Source organism: Mirounga leonina, unplaced genomic scaffold, assembly GCF_011800145.1.
Source record: "Mirounga leonina isolate KUSES-001 unplaced genomic scaffold, KU_Mleo_1.0 Mir_173, whole genome shotgun sequence".
In the NCBI taxonomy this organism is placed as follows: domain Eukaryota; kingdom Metazoa; phylum Chordata; class Mammalia; order Carnivora; family Phocidae; genus Mirounga; species Mirounga leonina.
In genome coordinates this window covers 63,972,357-63,989,182 of record NW_023270447.1, presented here as the reverse complement: position 1 = coordinate 63,989,182, position 16,826 = coordinate 63,972,357, and the positions used below count along the sequence as shown (strand labels likewise).

General features: G+C 44.1%; 1 protein-coding gene across 14 annotated transcripts in view; it reads left to right on the top strand.

Annotated features, from left to right (window-relative positions):
- MACF1 (microtubule actin crosslinking factor 1) overlaps positions 1–16,252 on the top strand; it is a 324,108-nt gene extending 307,856 nt beyond the window's left edge. For 7 of the 14 annotated variants that reach the window (XM_035018976.1, XM_035018975.1, XM_035018963.1 and 4 more), the window contains 7 exons: positions 642–659; positions 3,637–3,754; positions 4,561–4,629; positions 10,594–10,805; positions 11,297–11,407; positions 13,855–13,984; positions 14,791–16,252. In XM_035018976.1, the coding sequence (XP_034874867.1) occupies positions 642–659; positions 3,637–3,754; positions 4,561–4,629; positions 10,594–10,805; positions 11,297–11,407; positions 13,855–13,984; positions 14,791–15,047 (915 nt within the window). In that variant the 3' untranslated portion in view covers positions 15,048–16,252. The remainder of the gene's footprint in view (positions 1–641; positions 660–3,636; positions 3,755–4,560; positions 4,630–10,593; positions 10,806–11,296; positions 11,408–13,854; positions 13,985–14,790) is intronic. The other 7 variants (XM_035018964.1, XM_035018969.1, XM_035018967.1 and 4 more) reach the window with 7 other exon arrangements.
- The last annotated feature ends 574 nt before the right edge of the window (positions 16,253–16,826 follow it).

Genomic DNA, 16,826 nt, shown 5'->3' with positions numbered 1-16,826 from the left:
AAGGGGACACCAGGCTCAGTAGTCTTCCCTGGAAAGCTGTGCCGTGGACATAATTTGACCATGAATTATGCTGTGTTTTAGCTGCTTTTAGGACCAGGGTTAGGGGATAGAAGGGATCTGAAACAGCACTTCTAAAATACATTTAGCAGCTTAGCTAGATTCTCTAAAGTCCTAAAGAGAACCTAGGATTGGTAAAGAGGGTTCAGATTTTGCAGTTATTTGCATGAGTTAGAAAGAGGAAAATCTAGGTTCCATTAGTACATCAAAATGTCTTCAAAGTACACCAAAATCGCCCCGGGCTGCTCTTAACTGGGGAGTGTTGGGTGACTCTGCTTTGGATCCAGCCCAGGGCATTTAGTAAATAAAACCATAAGCAATCTTGTGCTTGTTTTTGTTGCTTTTTATTTTCTTGTTTTTTGTTTTTTAATTGTGAGAGAAATGCATTAACAAGAGCAATTAGTAGAGTGGAAAAGTTAGGTCTTACTATAATTTGTAAAACCATGCCCCCATGGCAGGAGCTCTCGGAGAATATGCTTGAAGACTGGTAACGTGATTGCGTGATTTTCATTCCTTAGTGTTAATTTGACAAAATGTTCTTTTTTTCCTTCCATTTCCTCCATCCTTTACTCTTTTGTCTGTAGTTCTTCCTCGGCAATCAGGTACAGTGTGCCTTGCAACGTCCTCCTCGGTGGAAATGGTCTGTGTAGCCCATGCTGCCTGTTCTTTGCTGTGGGGAGAGGACATGATCTGAAGCATGCCTGGGTCACATCTGGTTGTATTACCAAGTGGAGAAACTGCTAACAAGGCTAATATTATAAAGCTGTCTTAGCAGCAGCAGCAGCGAGTTATGTTTTGTTTTGTTTTTTAAGGAGATGAAATTTTCCATCCAAAATTAGATTGGCTAAAGACCGTATTATGCTGGGCTGGTTCAGGGGAGTTTGAAGCTACAGTATCAATCCATCCCACTTCCTTTTAGAATAGGAAATCAGAATAGCAGACAGCACAGTTCTGTCTTTTGACAGATAACACAAATTTCATAGTGTACACGAAATCAAAAAGTCTTCAGGTACTTAAGTACTCAGTCTGTTCAGATACCTAATTTACTTATATTTATAGTATTTATTTATAGTATTCTATAATTATAAGTTGCCTGAGAACCGCAGTATAACAATCATGATTTGGTCATAGCCTGAAATTTGCTGATTATGTCCAGCTAGCCAGAATCTAAGGGATCAAATTAGACTTGCAAGAAAAGATTGAATGCTTTTGACTCCACTTGGTAATTCTAACCTTATAGATCTTTTTGAGGGCTCTGGGGTCCTGTGTCTTCAAATGGAAGGAAGTTGCATGGGTAAAGTCTGTCTTGTGATGTGAAATCAGAAACACTAACAGTTGATTTGAGGCCCTCAATCAGTGTTAAGTCCCAGGCACTGCCATAATCATTCACTACAGTAACATTCTGGGCCAGTGGGAAGAACAGAGGATAGAAACGAAAGACCAGGACAAAGAGGGTTTAAAATATTGCAGCACAGTGCCGAGGCATGCCTCAAAGCTGTGCCTGTTTCCTAATACCTGCATGTGGGGCCCAGGCGTCCTCTGAAGTGGCACTGATGTCCTGTCCGATGCTCTGCTGACTGGCAGAGGGTCGGACGAGTTAGTTCCAATGTTGGAACAGAGTCACGGGGCTCGTTTTGTGCCCGAGGCACCTGAGACCTGAAGACACCCATGCTGACAGTCACACAGCTGGTGTCAGAGCCGCTGCGGGAACCCGGGTCACCGTGAGGGATTTTCCAGTTAAGGAAACCGAAATTACCCTGAGACATTCTCACTGACAGCCCAGTTCTGCCAGGTTCGCACGGGTCCCCAGTTTTAGGGCTGCGGTAGCCCCTTCTCCTGCTCTCACTCTGGCCTCGACACCCCCAGCTGCTTCAGCTGCTGGCTTGGATCAAGCCTCCTTTTCCCTACAGCTCAGCAGAAACGAGTTAGAACCTTCCAGAGGGGGCTTTAGTAAGAAGTTAAGGAGAAAAAAGGAATGAGTTAAGTGGAGTAATTCTAAGAGCTGACAGACACATAAACTACAGGACACAGTGACATTAGGGTAAAGTACTTCTTGGAGTCCCTTCCTGATTCACTGTGGAGGACATAGCGGCCCTGATTTCCTCCCTCTCTTCACCGATCCACAGAGAACCCCGAGTGACTTGAGTGACTCGGGCGGTCCCTGCTCTTGGGCGTGGCAGAATTCTCAACCTCTCCCACAGGGCCTTCCTATTTTCTCTATTGGGCCAGCTTCTGAGGGAGGTACCCTCAGGGGCCAAAGGGGCAGCTTCCTTCCCGGGACAGGACGTTTATTCCCTCACATCTCTGGGCACCCACTTCAGTGCTTGTCATACTACACCATGCTGTTGCTGTGGTCACTCTGTATAAAATCCTAATAGCTGCGGGAGATGAGAGATGTTAAGACTCTTTTCATTTTCAAAGTGAAGGACTGGGGAGGGGGTGGTGTTTTTTCCAGTCACCTTGCTGCCTCTATAAACAGCACACTTGACCCAGTACAGAGGAATACAGAGAATTACCACAAATACATGAGTTTTGAGGGAGGTGGGTTATGTGTCCTTGTCAAACATCTTTTCTGGCATTTTCAGTTTTCGTGCCTTGTTTCAAAGTTATGGTTCTCCTTTGTAAGTTGAGAAATCGTAATTAACTAATTAGTCCCTTCACTCCACCCCCTACCCCAACATTCTCCTTGAATTAAATAATTTTAGGAATGCTATTTCTCCAACAAATGTTTGATTTTTGTTTTGGGATCTCCGCAATGATTCCCTTTTGTTGCCTCTTACCTTATTTTAGGAAGAGGGTAATTTATGCAATGGGAAACTACAGATGTTAACAGAGCTGAGAAGCAGGGATGTTAAAGAAAAAAGAAAGAATAAATATCAGAAAGTCATGCTTGTTTTAATATCCCAAAATGATTCTTGAATACTATTTATAATCAGCATGGTAGATTACACTTTTAATTTTTTCTACTAAATTTTAGTATAAATGCCATAGTCATTTGCTCAGCTGGAGAAACTTTCTGCTTGGTGGCATCACAATTAGAGAACACCGAGGGCTTATTTCTGAAAACCTTGTGTGGAAAATCAAATTTCCTTCTAAGCTTGTAATAATATTGATGCTTGCAAGGGTTTCCTTAAGGCTTGACATAGTATTTGCTGTTCTCCATTTACCTTTTGAGCACACTGTATTCAGAAGTTGACATCCACTTTATATCTACCTTTTGTGAAAGCAAACTGACATAACAGTTTTACTTCTGGGTTTTAATTTGGGCAGAATGTTTAAAAGAATTGAGGTGAGCTAACATTTGTCTGTCCTCTGCCCTCCCCCTTTTGGTGCAGGGGGAGGGGGTGTGACCACCAAAAGTTAACTTTGTCCCAATAGAAAGAATATCGACAGCAGTTTTACCTTGATAGCTCAGCTTTTCGATACTCTAAATTCTTTTGTGAAAAATGCCAAATAGTTAAAATTCTCCCCAAACTGTCAAATTATCATTTGTCTCGTCTGAATACAGTCTGCTCTGGGAAGAAGGCCTCGGCCTGCTCTAAGGCACACTCACTCATCACTCTCCCCTTGGTCCTGCAGTTCGGGGACTCCCAGCAGCTGCGGCTGGTCCGCATCCTGCGCAGCACCGTGATGGTCCGAGTTGGTGGAGGATGGATGGCCCTGGATGAATTTTTGGTGAAAAATGACCCCTGCCGAGGTAAGGAACCTTCTGAGCATGAATTACACATAAGGTATGCCCTCTTCACTGATCTTTCCTGCTTACACAAAGTGTCAGTAGTGGGTCTGTTTGGTTTTTATTTTGTTAAGCCGCCCAGATATCGCTCTACCAGCACAGATTAGAACTTGGGGGTGCCCGAGTAGACCAGGAAGAGAAAGCAAGAAAGGTTGATGCCATCAGGGGAGACAGGTTTCAAGGGACACAGTCACAAGAATTAGGAATTTATTGGTGTCTTCAGATGTTTCAGTTTGAAAGGTGTTCAGTTAGCAGTAGCCTAGAAAGGAGCCTAATGAAGCCTTTGAGGTTCCTGGTTAGTGCTCCAGATCCCTCTGCCTGTAACTCCTTTGCCGGAAACCCAGGGAGGGTGTTGGGTCCCTCCCGTTCAGGGAAGGACTGGGGCATCTCCCTCGGCCGGGAGAGGGGATAAAGAACACCTAGCAGTGAGCCCAGGCACTTACAAGAGAGTTGATCACCGAAGCAAGATCAAGGGTTATGAAACCCGAAGGGCGGGCATGCCAGGCCCACGGCAGAAGAAGAGGGGACTGGAGTATGAATGCTGGCGCCTGGAGCTGCAGGTGTGAGGGCTGCCGCAAGGCCAGGTGAGCGAGTTCCGGTGCCGAAATCCTCCTCAACTGCATCCTTTCCTTTTTCCTGTTAGCCGAGCTACATGTGGGTACACAGGAGGCCCCCCCACTGTCTGCCAGTTTGTCTTTCTTGACCGGTTTCTGCCTTTCCTGCTGTCTCTGTTTCTTTGTGTTTCTTTATTTATTTATTTTTTATTCTAGTTCACCATCCTGGGAGTAAAATAAAGCGCTCTGATTCCAGCTCTTCGATTTCCAGTCAGTCTCCCATAGGTTGGCTTTTAAGCTTTGTCCCCCTTACCTACACCCCAGCCCGTTGAGAATGGCTTTGCTTCAACTGTAGCACCTCCTGGCTCTGTGGTATCTGCTGCCTTCACGAATGCTTTGAAATAGCCAAGCTGTAGCTTTTCTAACTATTAGAAGTTGACAGGGCATAGAACACCTCTGTTGAAACAGTACCCATGGAATTTGTTAGAGTTTCTATGTATTTAACCAATACTTACATAGTTTTTTAGGTGCCACATGCTGTTACAAGCAATTTAGAAATAATAACACATTTACACTTCTGTGAGGTATAGATTCTGTTATTGCCGCCATTTTACAGAATAGGAAATTCAAGTACAGAAAAGTTAAACAGCTTACCTAAGGACAGACAACTAATAAATGGCAGAGACAAGATTCCAATCCAAGACTAGTGTGCCTCTCAAGTCTGCTCTTGATCGAGGTGCCTTGTGTCTCAGAGGCTGACATACCCACCACCACCCCTTTTTATGTGTGGATTGCTGGTTCAGCCTGCGTAATTTACTTGGTAAGGCATATTTATAAACCTGGCAAACATGTTTACAGTACAGTTACATAACTTCTTTGGATGTGATTTATAGTCTTATTTTGAAGTGTTTAGAGCTAAAGGGTGCAGTTCTCACATGAATTCAGATATGCCATAGCTTCTGTTATTTTAAATGTTATTCTGCATTTACTCCAGTAAACAAAAGTAATTTTCGTGTGTGTGTGTGTGTGTGTGTGTGTGTGTGTGTAAAAAATACAGTGAATTTTGAAAGCATCTGTTCGGATAAAAACTTCAAAGGGTTTAATCAGTTTTAGAAGTTACTATATTGCAAACTAATTCCCTTGAAATAAAAGATCAGGAACAGGAGCCATATATATGATTTTAACCATAACTCAGTAAAACGACATTATTCTTTTGCAAATCTGTTAGTAAGGTTTCATTTTCTCTGTCCTGTATAACTGGACTAAGCAGACAAACAGAAGAGATGCTGCATGTGACATTTGGAATCCGGATTCCTTTTTGCTGCCTGCTGTACTTGCTCCGTTGACAGTAACTTTGTGCTGATGGCCAAGGGCTACCCTGCTTGCTTTGTCCTTATGTTACTAGCTAAACACTGGAGATCTCCCCCCCCCCCCCAGGAAGTTTGGGAGGGCCGTCTAGTACCTATTCTCTATGGAACATAGTAGCCTTTTCAGCATCCCTGGGAGCAAACAAGGTAAGGCTTTCCTCTGTGCCTCTCCAGGAGTGCCCTCCTAGCACCCAGGAATCCTCGATTCCCCTGATGGCAGAATCCGGAACTGCCCAGCAGTCTTAGATGTCATAAGTCTACTAGTGGCAGGATGAGTACTTCTAATAAAATACAAAGTTGCCCGAGGCAGTGAACACTTAAGGGCTGGGGTGGATGTACGAAGTGACTGGGGAGAGCGTGGACATCACAAAAAGAAGGGTTCCCTGAAGCTGTCTAGGATTCTGTGAGGATTCATGTGGCTTCTAGAAGCACTGCTTAGGGGAGATTCTGTATTCGTTTGTGTTGCATTTCCTTGGCTGTCTGGACCACAGAGAATGTTAGACCGAAGCTAGAACACAGTTGATGACAGTATTGTACCAACATGTATGATCATTTGTTGCCTCCTTCCACACAGCTGTTTCAGAAGGCAAGAGATAGATCAGACTGCACAGTGCTCTAGCCATATGTGTTAAGTGAAAATACTCAACTAGGTAGGTTCATGACGCTGCCAAAAATTAGAGGTTTCAGTTTCTGAATTCATCCATGGCAAAGGAGATCATGATGGTTTGGATGGTGATGAAAACAATGCCTAAGGAATAGGTCCACCTTTATCTAAGGTGTGTTTTTGAGCATTAGATGATTTAGTTCCCCCAAATAAGTGAAGATCTAGAAAACTTCATTTATGAAGATTTGAAAGACAATTTGACTGAGAACTGATTGTTTTTCTTTCTTTTTTTTTATTGTGGTAAAATACACATAACATAAAATTTACCATCTTAACCATTTTGAAGTGTTCTCTTCAGTGGTTGTGCTACCATCACACATCCATGGAGCTCTTTTTGTCTTAGAAAACTGAAACTCTGTACCCATTAAATACAGCTTAGAACTCAGTTGTAACTAAACAACATCACGTGGCCAGCCTGAGTTCCTTAGAAAATGGTGGCCTCTTTGGTGTTGAAAAACTGAAATGGTTGCCTTCAGGGCCTGGCCTCCAAGGCGTGATCTTCAAAAAATCATGGTCAGGTGCTTTTGGAAGACACTGGGTTAAAGCTAAGAAAATTTCTTTACTGTAGGACTTCCCAGAGCTTACAAAATGTTGATTGCATTCGAGATCTCCCAAGGCGGGGCGGCGGGGGGGCGGGTAGTATTTATTGAACTCTTTTTGTAGGAACCCCCTCAAAAACCTTAGATTGGGAAACTCTGCTGTAAACAGTGGAAGACCAGGGAAGGATTTTGAGTCATTCAGAATTACCAGGTTTTTATTTAGAAATTCCATTTGGGGGGATGAGATGAGAAATGAGACCAGTTGGAAGCCTGTTACAGCCATCCAGGGTGGAGGAGATGCTCCATGAATCACATAAGGGTAAGGGGGTGCGGGGGGGTGTGGGAATGCTCTGGGTATTTGAGAAGCTTTAGAAGATACAATCAGTAGAACAAACTGCCATCAGGAGGAAGGGACCTATGTTGACTCCCCAGTCTCTGGCTGTGATCATGTCTATTCAGTCATTGGATATAAGGTCTGACATCCAGGCAGGGGTCTGAGCAGGGGATACAGTTGGAGTCAGGCATGACCATATGATGGTAATGAAGTCAGATGGGTGAACTCGTCACCACCAGGTTCAAAATCTAAGAGGGAGAACAGGACTGTGAACAGAACCAAGGGAACATCAGTGTCTAAGGATAGGGGAGGAAGGAGGAGAAGGAGGAGAGCAGGTGTCCTGGAGCCAAGGGAAGAGATTTTTTCAAGAAGAGAGCAGTTAGTAATCCCCCTGCGTGCAAATTACAACAGCAGAGAGATGTCAGATTATCAGAAGAGTTTTACCTGTACACATAAATGTGTACACACACATTCTTAATAATAGAGCATTAGCCAGGGTGAAGTAAATTCAGTATACTCATACATTATTTTGGAGAGTGTACATTTGTATAAAATTTGGGGGATCAACTGACAAATATCAGAAATCTCATGTGCATCCGTTCTCCTCAGAAAATCCACTTGTAGAAATTTATCTTAAGGAAATCATCACTGATATGCACAAAAACATTTTACAAGTAGTTTGTCACCACTTGTGACATTGTATGCAGTGTTTTAAAAATTGTAAGGAAATTAAAAATACAACACAGAGTTAAATAAATTGACGTCTAGGGGCGCCTGGGTGGCTCAGATGGTTAAGCGTCTGCCTTCGGCTCAGGTCATGATCTCAGGTCCTGGTATCAAGTCCCACATCGGGTTCCCTGCTTGGCGGGGAGCCTGCTTCTCCCTCTCCCTCTACTGTTCCCCCTGCTTGTGCTCTCTCGCTCTCTCTGTCAAATAAAATCTTTAAAAAAAAAATTGACGTCTATATGATGAAATAACACTTTGCAGATAGTTGAAATTATGCAAGATCTGTCAAGCATGGAGGAATGTTCCTGATGTTCTTGTATTTAAGAATATATATACACAGTTGTGCACAGGAATAAAGACACGAACATTTTAATAGTGATGGCCCTTAGGTTGTCAGATTAAGGAATTTTCAGTCTCTGTACTTTTCCATGTATTTCAACTTTTGTACAGTTTAAAGTTATCAGTAATAATTTGCCAGGGTGATTGGGGTGGCGTGGTGGGGATGGGAGCCTGGGGCGGGTGGAGAGCCACTAGTGTAGGTGAGGGTATGAGGAGCCAGGGGGTGGGAAGAGAGCTCAGGTGGGAGACGTCGGTTCTAGTCCCAGCCCTACCACGGCTCTCCTTGACTTCAGCCTCTCTGAGTGCTTTAGGTCCTTTGTCTGTGACAGGGACGCTGACCAGTCACTGGTGACAGTCTAGTGCCCTACTGCATGTGTCACACTCTGCAAACGGTGCAGTGCATATGGAGAGCGTGATGTTGTTATATCGTGACATGTTAAATGCCATGGCCCTCATCTGAGATGCCATTTCAGAGTCTTCCTCTTGTATCACTGTGGTGTTCTTGTCTGGGAGGGTTAGCACAGAGGTAAACTATTAAATGTTTACTAGGTTTAAACTGCATATCTGAAGTTCGGTATGGCTCAGGGTCACAAGCAGCTCTTTTGGGGTGAACCCTCAGCTGAGTCATGATTTTCATTCATCACTGTTAACTTAGTGCTTTTGCTGTGTGCCCACCGTTAGGCTGGGCACATTAGCAAACACAATATAAATAAGTGTAAGTCCTGAATCCATAGTTACTAGTGATGGAAAGTCTTACTGAAGTGCCTATGTTAGTGCTGAAGGAAGTTCTCTTGGAGAATCATTAGTGTAGACACAGACGAAAGCACTGACGTCCAGAAAATGGATGAGTAGAGAACCCAGGACCAGGGAATGAGCTGTGAGGGGCACATTCTGTTGGGGCCTGAGGAGGAAGGAAACAGCTTAGCATTCAGACCACCCAGACATTGGGATCAGCCTAAGGAAACTGAGGCCTGGAGCAGGAAGACCTGGTTGGTCGCTGAGCCTAGACTGTCACTCAGGTTGTGATATCCACGTCAGCCCTTTTAACTGGACACTTGGATATGTTATGTCAGCATAGTATATTGAGAAGAATTTTATTTAGGAATTTGGAACTACCCTGCTTGGACACCCATGCAACTTTATTTAAAATCTGACTCTACCAAGATCACTCGGTTCCCTTGAGGACATGCAGGGTTGGGCAGAAGAGGGGGTGGGCATAGGTACCTCAGATCTGCTAGAGTCGTGGTTCTTGGCCGGAGTGAAAAATCTTACTTAGAAAAGAACGACAAATGATTGATTCCGTTTTTCTGAGTTTCACCAGTGGTCGTGTTTGTTCAGATCTACCTAGTGTAGTCTAAAAAGTAAACAGTGCAGGATGGATGACAGTAACACCTTTTGGTGAGAAATAATTTAAGGACATATTCCAGAGGAATTATTTCTTTTAAATTAGTAGTGTCTTTCACATTTAACATTTATGTTGGCCATCCTTGGAATCTTCTGACCAAATCCAAATTTTAAGTTCTGGTCTTAGAGCTGCAGAAAGCCATTAGGACAACACCTGTTGGCCTTCAGAGCAGTTTCCAGATTGTTTCCACCGTGACATTCCTCCCACTTGCCGTCGTCCCTTCAGCTTCTTGTTGCTTTCAGTTTTTGACTTAACATTTCTCACCAGCAAGTTTTGTGCATGGTCTTGATCTTTCTCTCTCTCCTCCCACATGTTTACTTCTTAATGATTTTATCCTGATCTTTTTACTGTCCTGAGTTCCTGGACCCCTTCCCTTAGGATTACTATCAACTGAATTCAAATACAAGTGTCTGGACAATGTTGATTTCAATGATTTCTTTTCTCCACTATTTAGTTACCATGTATCCTGCAAAATCTGAGCAAAAAGTACACATGTACTATGAGAGAGAAAAGAGGGGTTTTGATTTTAATGTCAGAGGTTTGTGCACTGCTGCATCTGCTTTCTTTGACGAGTTACGTATGGTGTGCTTGCCCCAGGGGACAGCGGCAGGGCAAGATCATTACCACAGAATGGCATGGTATTTTATATATAAAGTTCAAACCAAGGGGCTTACTAGTTAACTGTCTGCTCTGGGTAAGAGTCACGACAGACTGACAGATCATGAATTTATCTCTACTTCAAAAGAGTCCACAGAGGGTACTAAACCTGTAGCCTATGTAACTGTGGTCATGGGGTCAAGCAGCTGTGTGACCATCAAAGATACATTTTGTAAGATTCAGTGACATTGTATGTGTGCGTTTATTCCTTTTTTTAGCACGAGGTAGAACTAACATCGAACTTAGAGAGAAATTCATCCTACCCGAGGGGGCATCCCAGGGAATGACACCTTTCCGGTCACGGGGTCGAAGGTCCAAGCCGTCTTCCCGGGCTGCTTCGCCGACCCGCTCCAGCTCCAGCGCCAGTCAGAGCAACCACAGCTGCACGTCCATGCCGTCTTCTCCCGCCACCCCTGCCAGTGGCCCCAAGGTAGGGATGCCCTGGCTCGCGGCCTCCTTCCTTGGTCCCGATTTACAGGGGATTGTTGTTGAGTGTAGCCTCTGCGCGCCTCCAGCCAGGAGAGGAGCGAGAGGACCTACAGACCAAGCTCTACCTACACCAGCCTTTCCAGGCCCCAGTAGATAACAGGACCCTTAGGATTTTACTCTGAAGGACGTTTAGTAAAATATGAACTCAGATCGTTAAGTCAGAAACACTTTCCACCCAGAGTTGCTAATTTTGGAAATCCAGGCATTAGATGCTAACGGAGAAGTCTGTCTGTTTTGATGGGTTGCTTGTGAAGAATGCCGTTGCCTCTCTGCCTGGTCCCTTTTATCCTGTTGAACTGATGCCCGTTTTGTTTTGTTTTCTGTTTCTTTAAGATTCAGGGTTTTCTATTTATTTTTCATGTTCCCAGTTTGCTTCCTTACTGTTCCATTTTCAATTGTCCCCGTCCTTCCCTTTGGATTTCCATTTCGCAGACTCCACTTCAGTCCTCTCGCTGTTATGACAAACCCTGGTTGGTAAACAGTAAAGCTGGCCCCTCTGGCAGGGACAGCCATTATCCTGACCTCCAGCTGCCCAGCCCCGAGGTAGAGTATGGTTTTGCTGACTAAGGACACAGTCAAGACGAGGCCCTCGCTAATGCCCAGACCTTGATCGGCTACTCTTCCTGACACAAGTCCATGCTCTTTTCCATCTCTGTGGTGCTTGCTCTCACAGCTGATTTGTCTAGTCAGGTGTTTTTCAGGGGTTTCTAACTCGGACTCACCAAACTTGGAGATAAATAAGAGATGCCTAAAACCGGATCGTTGAACAGCTTGCTAACAGTCTTGAGAATGATGTTTTTTCCCAGGGTGATAAACAGTCATCATTCCTGGTGATCTGTTTATGGATATTATTTATAAAACTCGGGCCTCTTGGAATCTCCAAACATGAGCTACCCAGACGAGTTACGAACACTTGAAATTCAACTGTGGTGCATGTTCAGCCGTGTCCTGTCTTTGCTTAGAACAGAAGAGTGGCTGGCGTCCCCTGCCCTGAGCCACATCCCCCTGGTGGTTGGTATCACCAGACTGGTCTGAGGTGTGGGTGCTGCCTATGCCTACTTCAGCCAAGCCCACTATCAGTGGACACTGCTCTGAAGCTCAGTTTTGAACTTCTGAATCTCTTGGCCTCGTCACTTGGGTGTCCGAAGCCTTGATCTGATACACACACACTGGCAGTTAAGCATGTTTGAGTGCAGTCATTAAAATGCCCAAAGCATTTTTGGAAGAGCAGTGTTTCAGAAACCAATCACGGGCCAGTGGCTTGTCTGATAGCAGGAAGATTTGCATTCTAGCTCCCGCTGGGAAATACTCGATTCTTGGGCCTCAAGAGAGAGCACTGCCTTCAGTCATGCAAAGCTTCAGCCCGAGAAAGTGGGAAATGTTAAGAAGCCGGTGCCTGTGAATGGGCTGCTGCTTTGGGAGTCATCCGCTCCAAGCTAAACCTCTAGTTCAGAAATCTGTCCGGTTCAGAACATGACCTGGGGACCTATTGCCACCAGAACCCCAACACTCAACATGCTTATCTTGCTTTTCTTCGTCCTTGATGGCTCCAGTTTCATGAAAGTCTCAGAAGTTCTAAAATTTTCAATGTTTTAATTATAAAGTACAAAATACTCACAGGATTTGAATAGACCAGCCTTTTTGTTTTGTCTTAAGGTTGTACCTTTTGTTTTGTTCATTTCGAGGTTTCACCTTTCCTTACCTGTGGGTATTGTACAGGCCGCGTCCTGGCGTGGACTCCCAGCCCAGGGGCTCCAGGGCTGCGGTCTTCCTGGCGGCCATGGCCGTGCGCACGAGCGATAGCTTCTGAAACTGGTGCTCTTCCTCCTGTGTGGGCCAGGAGGGTTTGTGCGTGAATGTTAATCACTTTCTGCCGCTTCTGCTTTTTCTTTCTAAATTAAAGAAATACAAGAAACACAATGAAACAGGTTGCTTTACTTTTTCCATTTATATGAACATCTTAAAGGTCCTGGAAAACAGTTTACACAATTGATTTCAAAGAAAAATTAGAACAGTGTGTTGTGGCATGAGTGGTATTTAAAATAGACTTAAAATGTTCCTTCTCCAAATTAAGTCTACTATCTTTTTAAAAAAAAGCAAAAAAAAAAACCACTCAAGTGGGAAATGTTGCTCCTCCCGGTAGCAGTAATAATGTATATCTATCCAGCAGCTCTTTTTCCACTAGGAAGTGCTTCCACACATGATTTATTCATTCAGCAAGTTTTTATTGAGTCCGTGCTCTGTGCCAGACACTGTTTAGGTGACCGTGAACAAAACAAAGTCCCTGTTTTTGCCGAGCTTAGACTTGAATGCAGGTAAGGCTGCAAACAAGGGTAGGAGCTCCAAATCCTGAACAGGGGAGAAGAGCAAGGTGGGTATCACTTCAGTAGTGCGGCAAGACCTCTCTGATCGGCCGTTCCAGCCACGACACCCGAAGGAAATGAGGGAGTGAGCCACGCAAATACGGGGTGGCCCAGTGGATTGAACAAGAGGGAGTGTGGTTATCTGCATTTTTTTTCCAGCGAAGAAATAGATCTTGGCTTGACTAAAGTTTCTGCACGCACATATCTAGTGAGAGTGTTTGGGGTGATCTTTGCATCTCCATACTAAATATTTAGGGCTAGAACCCATCTTTCAAATTTTTAACCCAAACACTTTGACATTTGGGATTATTTGGATTTTTTTTTTTTTTGGCCATTTTTTAGTGGAAATTTGTCAGTAACATAAAATTTGTCAGTAAATTTCAAGTAGAAGTTTAAAAAACATTGTGACATTTTAAATTGGAACCTTTTGAGAACCTAAATGAGACCTTTTGTGGGGTGGAATTATTAAAATATATGACCTAGGACACTTTCAAAATAAATCTTTGTTTTCCTGGACTTTTAATTTGCTTTCCAATCGATTAGATGTGAGGAGGCTTAAGTAGACCTTTTAAAATTGAATTTCAGAAATTCTACCTAGTAAATACGGTCTTTTAAATCTTTTTTAAGGTTATTCCATCAACAGGCAGCAAGTTGAAACGACCAACACCAACTTTTCACTCTAGTCGAACATCCCTTGCTGGTGATACTAGCAATAGCTCTTCCCCAGCCTCCACAGGTGCCAAAACGAATCGGGCAGGTAAGTACCTGCCCCACCACCACCACCCGTCCATAGGCTTTGGGGTGAAAGGAGGGGGGAGTGGCCAGGCTAAGAATTGGGGACCAGCAGCCTCTGGGCAATGCCTCCCTGCTCTCCAAGGAGCAAGTAATGAGAGCAGCACTAGGTGTGATGTCCAGAGAGCCCCGCAGATTCCGTGTGGCTCTTTCCTTTCCCTTCTGCCACTGAAGCTAGCCATAGCCCTGCCTTCTGAGAGCAGAGGCTTCCGTGGCAAGGCCGGGCGCCCTGTTCTGGATCTGGAATGACCATATTTGAGAGAATGTAGAAGGCAGGAGGGGCGTCCTGAAGGGGGCCTTCCTGAGAAGGCCGCTCAGTTTTGGGACTGGCAGTTTGCTAGTAATTTTTCCAACACTCTGTGTTTATGATAACTGCTGGCAAGTTGAGAAAGTCAGGGAAAGATCACATCTGTTCACCTGTTGATGTTCCTCATGGGAACCTAGGAATTGGCCTCATTTCTGGCCCTCTTTTGGCCCATCCCCGACCCCCACCCCCCCGGGGGCCACACGAGGTCACTTGTGCTGCTGAGAGAAGCTGGCTTCTGATCCTCAGGAGGCAAGCTTCTCAAGCAGAATCACAAAGCCAGAAAAGGTTTCAGGCAACTGCCATGTAGATGAGGACATAGAGGGTCCAGAAAGGCTCTGATTCGCCCCAGGGTCACACAGACTATCAGGTGGTATTAGAGTCAGAGCCCTGACCTCTGGTCACTTGTTCTCGCCGCCCCTCATGTTGTCTCTCAGTAAGTCTGCTGCTTTATTCTCCAATTCCAGACCCTAAAAAGTCAGCCAGTCGCCCTGGGAGTCGGGCCGGGAGCCGGGCCGGGAGTCGGGCCAGTAGCCGGCGCGGGAGCGATGCCTCGGACTTTGACCTTTTAGAGACACAGTCCGCTTGTTCAGACACTTCGGAGAGCAGCGCTGCGGGGGGCCAGGGCAGCTCCAGGAGAGGGCTCAGCAAGCCTTCCAAAATCCCCACCATGTCCAAGAAGACCACCACTGCCTCCCCCAGGACTCCAGGTCCCAAGCGGTAACGCTGCACAAGCACCCCAAGCCTCTCTCCACTTTGAAGCCTGCTCCGTACATTGGGTGTATATTTATTCTGAACAGGAGAAGTTATATTGTTAAAAGTGTAAAAGAATAATTGTGTTATGAAGCTGCCTTATTTTTTTTCTTTTTGTAAGTTACTATTTTCATGTGAATATTTATGTAGATAAAATTTGCCTCCTGGTAACCCTGTAATGGATGGGGCCCAGAAATGAAATATTTGAGAAAAACAAGTGAGAAGGTCAAGATGAGAATGTGTATTAAAAAAAAAAAAAAAAAGCGCCTCTAAATAGGGTTTCTGCGCGGTGCAGGGTTGTAAACCTGCTTTATCTTTTAGGATTATTCCTAAATGCATCTTCTTTATAAACTTGACTTGCTGTCCCAGCAAGATAAATTATATTAAAAAAATAAGAATCCTGCAGTGTTTAAGGAACTCTCTTTTTTGTAAATCACAGACACCTCAATTAGCAAGAACTGAGGGGAGGGCACTTCTAATCGCTTTTTCCGGTGTTTTTAATACTGTGTGATTTTAGCTGAAGAGAGGGAACCTCCTCTGGTAATGTTTGCACATGATCAGCAAAAGGAGTTCATTGCAATACTTTGAATACTGTCTCAGTACTGGGTGTTTAAAGGACAAATAGCTGCTAGAATTCAGGGGTAAATACATTCAGAAGACGTCAGAACATTGGGGTTTTTAAGAGTCCTGGTTTGTAACTTCCTATCCAGCCCAGCCACCAATAACTCCTGTGCTCACCGGGACCCAGGCCCTTGGCAAGGGGAGACTCCTTGGTGACACTGTGAATTACAGATTTGTTTATCTGCATTTTTGCTATTTATTTAAATGGTCGATCAACTTCCCACAAACTGAGGAATGAATTCCACGAGCCTATTCTGAAAATGTGGACATAAAACAAACACTTGCTCGTCCTTTAAAGGAGTTCACCAGCACACCTGTTAACAAGTCCCGTTTGCTTCCGTCTTTTTTTGTGAGTAATAAAGTCAGCTGACCAAGTGACCATGAAGAGGGGCTGTCTGGGGCTCCTGTTTTTTAGCTGCTGTTCCTCTTCAGCTCCGACCATGTTGCTGTGTGATTATCTCAATTGGTTTTAATTGAGGCAGAAACTGAAGCTCTACCAATGAACTGTTTAAAAACAAGACACACTTTTGTATTAAAATTGCTTGCAGTAACAAATTTGTATTTCCTGATTTTCTTCTCAACTATTACCTTATATATAACCTGTTACCCTGGGTATGATTGTGTTTTAGGTACTTAAATGCATTATTCAAATCAAAATATCTTGGTGGATAAATTATGGAGCTCACTAATAGATTTTTTTTCCTTATTTATTTCATCCTTGTTAATTTTAACAAAGCAACAAAGAAATAATCTGGCTATTGTTAATATAAATCTGTAGGGAATCTGCTCCACTTAGCTGATGACACAAATAATAATATGTAAGAAAATTTCTGTATTAGAAATCACAAAGATCCCGGGTTTGAGAGGATGGGGCCAGTTTGCCACAGTAGGCTGAAATCTCTGGTTAAATGATAGATTTACAAAAGTGAAAGCAAAATTGGTCATCAAATCCAGCTCCTTTCTTTTCCAGATGGAGACACTGGAATGGGAAAGTGGGAGAGAGGGTTATTTGCCTGAGATCACAGAATTAATGGCAAAAATGGCCCTTGAATCAAATCATTGATTCTCTATTTAAGCCTGGTATTTCTATTTCCTCCAGCCCCTAGTTGGCTTTATAATAATTAGAAAT